The sequence below is a fragment of the Sinocyclocheilus anshuiensis genome, unplaced genomic scaffold, assembly GCF_001515605.1.
Source record: "Sinocyclocheilus anshuiensis isolate Anshui unplaced genomic scaffold, SAMN03320099.WGS_v1.1 scaffold1006, whole genome shotgun sequence".
In the NCBI taxonomy this organism is placed as follows: domain Eukaryota; kingdom Metazoa; phylum Chordata; class Actinopteri; order Cypriniformes; family Cyprinidae; genus Sinocyclocheilus; species Sinocyclocheilus anshuiensis.
This window is the reverse complement of record NW_015540918.1, coordinates 362,505-373,205: the sequence shown is the minus strand read 5'-3', so window position 1 is coordinate 373,205 and position 10,701 is coordinate 362,505. Positions and strand designations below refer to the sequence as shown.

At 36.3% G+C, this 10,701-nt stretch overlaps 1 protein-coding gene across 1 annotated transcript; it reads left to right on the top strand.

Annotated features, from left to right (window-relative positions):
* Positions 1 to 931: 931 nt before the first annotated feature.
* lgals3b (lectin, galactoside binding soluble 3b) lies at positions 932 to 8,323 on the top strand. Its single transcript, XM_016487260.1, has 6 exons — positions 932 to 1,124; positions 5,214 to 5,224; positions 5,324 to 5,596; positions 5,753 to 5,841; positions 6,855 to 7,023; positions 7,487 to 8,323. Exons 2-6 carry the CDS (start codon positions 5,219 to 5,221, stop codon positions 7,643 to 7,645), a joined length of 696 nt encoding a protein of 231 aa, XP_016342746.1. The 5' UTR covers positions 932 to 1,124; positions 5,214 to 5,218; the 3' UTR covers positions 7,646 to 8,323.
* Positions 8,324 to 10,701: the final 2,378 nt, after the last annotated feature.

Below are 10,701 nucleotides of genomic sequence, written 5' to 3'. Positions count from 1 at the left end.
GCAAGATGTTTTCTTTAAGTTGTCCTCTCTCATGGATAGATCGTTTCATCTTGCTGTGTAAATGTGTTTAAATTTGTCATATTTTTCAATCTTTGGTAGTGAAACGCACTGACTCTCGCGAGAAGTCAATCAGAGTTTTAAGGCATGTGATTGGCTGTAACTCATGCCACACTTTCATCTGCACATGCTTCATAAATTCAGGAGGATCAAAGCCTGAGTTGACAGAGAAAGTTGATGTTCAGCACCAACAAACCCGGATTGGACTGGTTTTGTTTTGTCAACTCAAAACTAATCCTGTAACCCTGTTTGTTCAGCCACCATCATGGTACAAGACCCAGTTTTCAAGTGTCCAGCATACATGGATGCTCCTTCGATACTGTTTAAGAAGCATCCCATGATGCACTACATGAATTTGGTTAACATGAGAAAGCAGAGCCAGAGCCCTTTGCAAAGGGTGGCGAGTTAAAAAAGCTACAGTGTTATTTCGTTTATATTTGTGTGATATTTTTTTGGTCACAACACTATTCCAATACTGCAATTTGTGTGAATACATAGCTTTTGATTATTTCACTACTATTCTAAAATTTGGAAAAAAATATCAATAGCCTCATTAATGAATAGGTGTGTCCACCATATAAACAGCCATGTAATGCCAGTTACTATGCAACGCAACATATGTTTTGAACTATGAACAGCTCTTCCAATCCTTACCCAGTTGCCAAGACAAATTGGCTTTTTTCATTCTGTTCTTTTGTTCATCCAAAAAAAAAAAACAGCCATAAAATGCATGTAATCCGGAGGTTAAGCACCTCAAATGAACGGAGGCGCATAACCTCCAGATCATAGAAGAGCCAATATTGACTCAATCAGATAAGAACGTTTCAGCATACTTGCTAAACATATTTTTTTTAGTTTCTCCTCTTCTCTGACTGATCCTATTTCCCTATGGAAATCAGGCCTTGCGTTTGTATCATGTGTGGGTGCGGTCTCTTCTCAGAAGAGCTGGGGTGGGTTTTCAGGCGCGTGAGAGAGTATTTATGAACTCCACCCGGAATTCCTGTCTGTAAGTATACCTACTGCTTCTACAGAACAGCACCTGTGTGACACCAACAGCGCAAATACAGGTATTTGCCTTCTTTTCGCTTCTTTATTCATTTTCAAAACTTTCTAAGCAGCTTGAAGGTTAATAGATTTGAGTTTGGTGTTTGCATAGTGATGTGTGAATGTAGTTATGTAGCTGAGTTTTGCCAATGCAAACAGAAAGTGGTCCTGTCATATTGACATGAAATGCACCTTGAGAGTTTTACAGATAATAATAGTTATAATAATAATAATAGTACTTCAGCTTAAATTAACATTTATGGCCGCCTTACGTGTCACTCAAGGACACCCACATGCAAATAAAACACAAGCAACAATAAAATTCAAAGCCCACATTCATAGCTTTACAACCATTAGGGGCTATATAAATTATCACCGGTATGCCTGCCTAAAAAGCTGCGTCTTCATACGAGATTTGTAAAGAGGAAGAGAGTCACAGATGAGGAGCAGCGTAGCTAAAAAGTTCGAGATCCCATAGAAACCAAACGCGTACGAGGAAGAACTAAAGAGAATGTAGACGACGATCTGAGAGTTCGAGAAGGAGTATGCTAAAAGTAGGTCAGATAATTAAGAAGGAGCCAGGTTATGTAATGCCTTATAAACAAGAGGCAAAATGTCGAATTCAATACCGGAAGCCAGTGCAGTTGTTGGAGAACAGGCGATATGTGTTTCGTAGTAGGAGTTCTAGTAATTATTCGTGCAGCGGAGTATAAAAGTTGTGTAAAAGTTTATCAGGAAGACCATAAAAAAAAGAGCATTACAGTAGTCAATACGTGAAGTAATGAGAGCATGAACCATAATGGCAATGCTCCTTGTTGAGAGGGCTGGGCTGAGGCGGTTATTGTTACTTATGTGACAATAAGCTGTCCGAGTAACCTTGTTAAAGGTCCCATTTTGTCAAAACTGAAATTTCCTGGCTTTTTTTTTCACGATAACTGAGGTCTAGGGGCTATTTAACTACCATGTAAGTTTCAAAACAGTCAGTCCACAGTAAAATGCACACAGCCTGCATAAAGTAGCTGTGATTTTTCACGAACCGTTGTGACTTCCAAAAGGTTGATGTCAGAACTACACAGTCACAGCCTTCAGTCACCACCCCGAGACATATGGCAAGAAATCTGTAGACGCACCCATAACAACAAAAGACAATACTTCATTGAACCTCTTCTGATAAGAAGTGTGCGCTGCAAACGCGAGCATTTTTGATGATCGTTTCTGTCCAGTCTGCTCATTTTATCGCATTTAACCAGAGCTGTTGTCGTTTTTTTTGTCTGGCAGTGGCAGCAGATATGCAATCAGATTTCTAATTTGAGGCTGTATTACGTCGATTCTGGCACCCAACATCACAACAAGATGATATTTTAAGCTCCTTATGTAGCCGAATCTGCGCTGGTTTGAATGGGCCGCCTCCAGTTTCCCCTTTGTTTTGCTGCCTCCAGCTAGCGCTGTGACGTCGGCTGACCCTAGTTACCTGTGGTTGGCCTGGCCGTGCGTCACTCAGAAAACAACAGGCCAATCAGAAGAGAGGCTCATGAATATTAATTAGACAGGCCAAAATCGACCTATTCTCAGCAGAGCTCCTGAGAGAGGAGCTGTAAAAATATATTGAGATGGTTTTTGGTACTTATACCGCAAATATATATTCTTAAGGACATCAAGACTTAAAATAAAACTCCAGAAAGGTGTGAAATATGTGACCTTTAATATGTGCTTCAAAAGATAACACCCAAGCTCTTAACATGCATTGAAGGATCAATTGTAGAACCATCGATGCATATAGAGAAACCACTGGTCTTTGACAAATTATTTTTAGTACCTACAAGAAGCATTTCTGTTTTGCTATTGTCAAGTTTAAGAAAATTGCTTGAAAACCAAGCTTTCAGACAAACAGAAAGAGAGGATGGAGGAAGTTTAGAAGTTAGTTTTGAAGACAGGTAGAGCTGGGTGTCATCTGCGTAACAGTGAAAATGGATACCATATTCCCTGAAAATGTTTCCAAGTGGCAGTAAATAAATTATAAATAATAAAGGGCCCACAACTAAGCCCTGTGGGACACCTGTAGTACTACGTGATGACTTAGATTTAAATTGTGTGAACCAAGCCAGAGAAGTACCTACAATTCCAATTGGCCGCAGTTTAATACGATTTTGTGGGAAATAGTGTCAAACGCTAGTTAAATCAAGAAGAATTAATATAGATAGTAGTCTTGAGTCAGCCTCTACCAATAAATCATTAGAAATTTTGATAAGGGCAGTCTGAGTACAATGATAATAAAGAAAACCTGATTTAAATTGTTCATATAGATTGTTCACTGAAAGATGATCGTGTACCTGAGACGCAACAACCTTTTCCAGGATTTTAGATAAAAGTGTCAAATTTCGAAATTGGACGGAAATTATCAAAGTTATTTGGATCTGCACCTGGCTTCTTGAGTACAAGAGTTATTAATGCAGTTTTAAATGAATAAGGAACAGTGCCAGAAATAAGAGAAGAGTGAATAATATCAGTGCTAAAAGGCGAAAGAACCGACAGACAGACTTTAACTAACTGAGTTGGATTGATTTAGATTTCTGAATAACTGAAGATATCTCATCTATTTAACTTTCAGTAAATTGTGAATCAGTATTACATAAACATTACCGTGCTAAAATTAATCCGTGATATACGTTCTTCTTACATTATTAGTCAAACATCTGGATACACTTGACTGAAGGATTCAAATCAATCTTCATATTCACTTTTGAAAGAAAGATTGTACTTTTGCTAGTTTTAAACACGTCTTCATGTGATTCACAGGCCCAGTAAAACTACTGACGAGTCTAAACTTGCTGTGTTCAAGTGGCAATTGAATGCAGATTGCACAATAATAAACTCTTGCTACAGGGGAATAGTTTAGATTGATCTGAGGTTGTAGAGATGTATGCTTATGTGCAACTTTTCAGTGTGAATATATTACAAATATTCCACATTCTTACTTTAAAAGCCAAAACATGTTAGTCATGTAAGTTATAATGCACCCAAAGCCATTTCAAGGGAACTTTATTTCATTTAACATGCATCTCTGTTAAGAGCGTGCATTTATTACGATTCACACAGGGTTTGTTAATAATACTGCATTATCTGCTATTGTAATCATCATGCATCCCCTCTGGCTCGCCATTCATACAGTGCAATGGGTGTGGTGGGTGGTTTCATGGACGAGTGAGTCATTGAAGCATGGAAGCATGTAATGTACTCCAGGGAACCAGTAATAAAATGTATATCATATTTAAAACAAACATTGACAACATTTATTGGTGTTTTCAAAAACTGCTTTACTTTTATCACTTAAATGCACCCTTATTAACCTTAGTTTATATGTTAGAGACTATGTTTTAGTGGAAAGATTGCCCTTGTGCATTCAGGATTGTGAATCTACTTAAAGAAATAGTTCACCCAAAAATGAAAATTTGTTGAAAATGTTCTTACCCTCAGGCCATCCAAGATGTAGATGAGCTTGTTTCTTCATCAGAACAGATTTGGAGAAATGTAGCATTATATCAGTTGCTCACCAATGGATCCTCTGCAGTGAATGTGTGCCGTCAGAATCCAAACAGCTGATAAAAACATCACAATAATTCACACGACTCCAATACATAAGTTAACATCTATTGAAGTGAAAAGCTGCATGTTTGTAATACATTTTTCATTAGGATGTTTTTAAATTCAAACTGTAATTTCTGGCCAAAATACGAGTCTTTTCAAGATGTTAATAGATGGACTGGAGTCGTCTGGATTACTTGTGGATTATTGTGATGCTTTTATCAGCTGTTTGGACTCTCATTCTGACGGCACACATTCACTGCAGAGGATCCATTGGTGAGCAACTGATATAATGCTACATTTCTCCAAATCTGTTCTGATGAAGAAACAAACTCATCTACATCTTGGATGGCCTGAGGGTTAGTAAATTTTCAATTTCATTTAATAAAATAATTAAATGATAAATAATTATCATTAGACATCAGATAATTTTAATTTAAAAAAAGGATCTTCTTACAGTATAGCAAGGCCAGTGCATAATGATTTGTTTTTGCAAAATTAATAATGTCTTCTCTCTGTTTGAATTTCAGATATCATGGATGTAAGTACATTTTATCACTTCAATCATTTTTAATTAATACATTTATCTAATTTAGCACAACAAATTCCATGTTATAATTTCTATTATGTTCCGTTTTAGCTTTCAGATGCCCTTGACTTCCCACAACAAAATAATCAGCAGGCAGGAGGCCCAGTATGGCCCGGCCAACCAGCCAACCCCACCTGGCCTGGTCAGCCCGCTAACCCCACCTGGCCTGCACAGCCAAACCAACCGGCCTGGCCAGGGCAACCATACCAACCAGCATGGCCTGGACAGCCTGGGCAGTCTGGGCAGCCTACAGCTCCTGGGTGGCCTGGACCTGCACCACAAACCGGCCCTTATGGTGCTCCTGGCCAAGCTCCAAGAGCACTAGTGAGATGTTTTCACTCTCCTTGGATTTGTACAACCATCATAGAGTTTGTTCTGTAGTCTACATTTTAGATCTTGTTAAAGTGAATGTTATATTAAACACAATACAGTGGTTCTTGGTTTCTGCTCTTTTACTAAGTATTTACATTTTTTTGCAAGACTGTGCCATTTGACCTCCCACTGCAAAGTGGAGCCTATAACAAGATGCTCATCACCATCGTTGGAGAGGTCAAACCCAATGCTAATAAGTAAGAACAACAACAACACATACATATATACAACAGTTTAGCAATGATCTGTCATTGATGATACAGTACATAAACTATTTAATATTTAAGCCTACATTTAAGATTTATATGTTGAATTCCATATATAATTTCCATCCATTACACAGCTTTAACATAAAATAATAAGCTTAATGTGAAGCATATATGTCAGTCATACATAAATGAAATACGCACTGGTTTATTATTAACTATTTGCATCTATTTAATTTTATTTAAATAGTTTTTCAAAATGCATTTATTCAAATGGCTTAGAATCAGCATAAATCTTTTACTGTAAAAACAATTACACTGATTGAGTTAGAAAGTATGAATACCGTTAAAATATGGCTAGCTGTGGAACAAGCAATATTCAATTATGAGATTGAAACTAATTGAGTTTGATGAGGATAAATATATTAACCTGGTTATTGTGTTTTTAAAACACATTAGTACTATTATTAGTACTAATACTACTGTACTAATACGACTAATAACTATCATCAGTACTGATAATAATTAGTATTATTAGTAATATTAGTAGTAATACAACTAAAAATTATTATTAGTACTATTACAGAAATCATACTTATGTATGACTGACAAATATGCATCACATTAAGTTGATTAATTTATGTTAAAACTGCATAATCCACATGGATGGAAATGTTACATGCGGTTCAAATACATATATCTTAAATTTAGGCCTAAATAATTTTTTAAAGTTTAATATACATGATAATGTACATAATGAATTGCGTTGTATTGATATTTCTTGGTAAAAGATTACAAAGACAAACATTTTGCTTGTAAATAATGTGCACTGATGAATTGTGCACAGTAAGACCAGGAACATATATTAAATTAAGTTAAATTAAGAAATTAAACACACCCAGTTTTGATTTCATCATCATTGTCTAAAAATTGTGACAATCACCTTATTTGTAACATTCCTGTGTATTCCATGTGTGTATTCTTATGTTTTCTCCCCCAATTAGTTTCACAGTTAATTTAAAGAGAGGCAACGACATTGCGTTTCATCTAAACCCCCGATTCAATGAAGGCGGAAAGCGAGCGATTGTGCGAAACAGCATGATTGGAAACCAGTGGGGCAGAGAAGAGCGCGAGCTCCCCTCCTTCCCATTTGTCCCAGGAAAGCCTTTTGAGGTGAGCATGGCATCAAACAATTTTGTTTCTTTTTCATCTCAGTGGTTTTATTATTATTATTTTTTAAGATTTATTTATTGAAGTGGGTGAGAGAAAGGGGGATGGGATCGGGAAAGGTCCACGAGCCGGGACTCGAACTCGTGACGCCCGAAGCGCAATGGCCGAATGGCGCTGTATGTCGGCGCGCTGCCCACGAGGCCATTTTGAACAAATGTCTTAAATATTTACTGTCGGGCCCTCATTGTGTTTAAAGACATTAGATAGCTCATATAGATATATCAGATAGCTGGATGTCAGTGTGGAAAAGCAGAAAAAGGGGCCCTGAAATAGTATCACTAAAAATACTGCAACAAAAAAGAAAAAATTGTTTTGTTTTGTTTTGTCCTGCCATGTTCGGTCAAAACTACATGCTCTGTTGCATGCTTGTTCAATTGCAACTGATTAAATTTGCTTTTAATTTCAGATGAAGATCTTATGCACTGACACTGAATTCAAAGTGGCTGTGAACAAATCGCACCTTCTGGAATACAAACATCGGATCCGTGAGCTCAACCAGATCAGAGCTCTTAGTATCTTCAGTGATGTCACCCTCAGCTCTGTAAATGTGGAGACACTGCAGTGAAATCATACTACAGATTCTGGCATTGTCAAGTCTTTTAACAATGAAACGTGCGATTATCTATTCAACCACATGTGCAAATTACTTCACCTCCAATAATCATCATTTTTAAACACTACGCGTGTCAATAAGAGTTTATATTTCCTACAAATGCTAGAGTGATATCAATTTGCAAGCAAATCCTGTTTTTCCTCAGTGCTGTAGTTAGCTTTGCCACCTCTAGGTGGGCCTGTTACTATCCGAGAAGGGTTGGTTTTTCATAAGGTTCAATGATGGGGTTAAAGGAAATAAATATTTTACAGAAAATTTGCAAAATTAGATTTATATTGATACATGAGATATATGATATTGAAGTACCATTGTTTATACACTTGCAAAATCTGCTACATTTATGATGCTGCTGAGAATAATGGTGGTGATCATAGTGGGGAATGTGATACTGGCCAGTCAAGAATAGTGCGTAATTAATGAGAAATTAGAACTGGAATAAAATAGGATCACCTTCAGCTGTAATCAGTGCCATAGAAGGTTCTTTCTTGGTTTAACGATCCCATGATTAAAGAAACAACAACAGATGTAAACACTGAGTTGTGTGCATGTAATTACATTCCTCTGTGAGATCTGTGTACACTTTTACTGCCAGCTCCTAATATAAATAAAATAACAGCAGTGTAAACTGAAGTCAAGGCAGTGTTACATTTTTAATCATGGAAACAGTCTGTCGGAGACGCCCTGAGAGAAATCTAATAGACCTGACCTCAATTATGCAGAGGTCTATTTATATAGTGCCTCAAGCACCTGATGACTCTTCAAAGAGTTGAACCCTGTTGCAGCCCACAGATGAAACCTCCAGCACTGTATAACTAATGTGCACAAATTTCAAGAATGTTCCTTTGTGTCGTGATTGTGTATTTTAGATCACAAAAGCTATCTTAACCCACTCATATTATATCATATTATGTTAGAATGCCTCATGTTAATTATATTTAGTGTATTTTCTTGAGATTTCTGTGAGATTCCTCAAATATGCTAACTTATCTGTCAAATTGGGTGATTTAAAAAAATGTTGTAGTTCAAGTGTTTGTGTTTAATTACTTATGTAACAGAAACAGAAGCCCAAATTAGTGCAATTATAATAATAATAAAAAGCAAATAAAACAAAGTATATAAACTTTTTTTATTTCACAATTTTGGGTTTCTATTTCCAGTGTTGGGGGTAACACATTACAAGTAACGCGAGTTACGTAATCAGATTACTTTTTTCCAAGTAACTAGTAAAGTAACGCATTACTTTTTAATTTACAAGAGAATATCTGAGTTACTTTTTCAAATAAGTAATGCAAGTTACTTTTTTTTCCCCAATTTATTGACTGACAGCTCTCTGTCCCCATGTTGAGAGAAATCAGAAGATGTTACTGTAGTTCTAAAATAAATATGAATATAAATTAATTCATCTCACACAAAAAAAACAGATTCAGTATTCCTCAAAATGAATAAAAATAATGCAACTCAGAATATGACGCAAGCCTGCAATAATTAAATGTTAAACAACACAAATATCCTTTATGTATTTAATCCCATTCTATTAACCAATGTCTTTGCTTCTGACCTTCAATGATCCAGTTCAACCATACTAATAAGCATAAATTACTCTAGACAAACATTTGTGTGTTTTTTTTATTGCTGAAGTGTGTTGAAATTTCTTCTTTTGTATTTTACTGTACGGACGTAAATTGACTTTCCCTTCAGCCTGAGGCTTATTCATTTCACTTTTGGTGAGAAAAGGCTTTTATATTTGCCAAAAATAGAACTTTTTTTATTTTAAAAACAAACAAGCAAGCCCTGTCCAGATGTTAAAAGTAACGCAAAAGTAACGTAACGCATTACTTCTCATACGAAGTAACGAAGTAACGTAATTCGTTACTTTTTTATGGAGTAACGCAATATTGTAATGCATTACTTTTAAAAGTAACTTTCCCCAACACTGTCTATTTCTATATATAAAACTCATTAAATTCATCAAATCATCCTATTGGACAGAAAAGGTATCTTATTTTAACAACCACTCATATATTTTCTGAAAGAACGTATATTTTAATGGTTTATTACTGCTAATAAGAAAACTGTTCCCGCAATGGCTTCCAAAAATGTATGCAATTTAAAATCCCACATCTTGCCCATCTCAAGCAGTGCTCTATATATATTTCTGTTCTGGGTGGATTCGTGCAGGCTCGCGCGCGTGTCTCTATGCGCGTGCACGCAATATATGAGGCAGTGCCCGCTGCGCGCTCACCTGATCTGATCACACACACACACACACACACACATATATACACGCAGACGTGAAGCATTGAGACATGAAGGACACACGACTTAAAAATGATGACAAGATGAGATGAAGTCACCCCAGTAAAGACAGAAGAACAAGGCGACGAAGAGTTTCTCCCTTCAGCAGAGATTTCACTTCTCCATTTCGACTTTTATTCTATTTTTGCTCAGGTCAGTTTTTAAATCGTCAATTTCCTCATGTTTGGCGTGTTACTCCTACGTGTCAGTCATAAGTACCTTTATATGTAGCTTTAACTGAGTTTTAATGGCTTTAGCTTGGATCTAAAGTGATGAAAATGTAGCATTTCTGTGTTTTTTCCCCGTTGTCTCGGTTTGGCATATGCTGAGCGGAACTAGCATTTAAACACCCTCAAAACAGGACATACATCCTTTTATAGACTTTAAGTGACTTATTTTTGATGAGTTATTTATTATGCATGTGTATGTAAGCGCATATAATCGTTTAAGTACTTTCTCTCTCTCTCTCTCTCTCTCTCTCTCTCTCTCTCTTCTTTAAAGAGCAGATGTATGTGATGGCGTTTCTGTCAGTTAGCTTTAGTGCTAATGAGGATAGACGCCTCAATATTACATTTATTGTTTTGAGTTATTTTTTTCTATTTTTTTATCGATATATATATATTTTTATGTTCAGTGACGTCGTTTTAAAGGGTACAAGTAAGTGGAAATTACTCATGTTTAACTTGTGGTCCCTAATTAATGACTTGTCTACT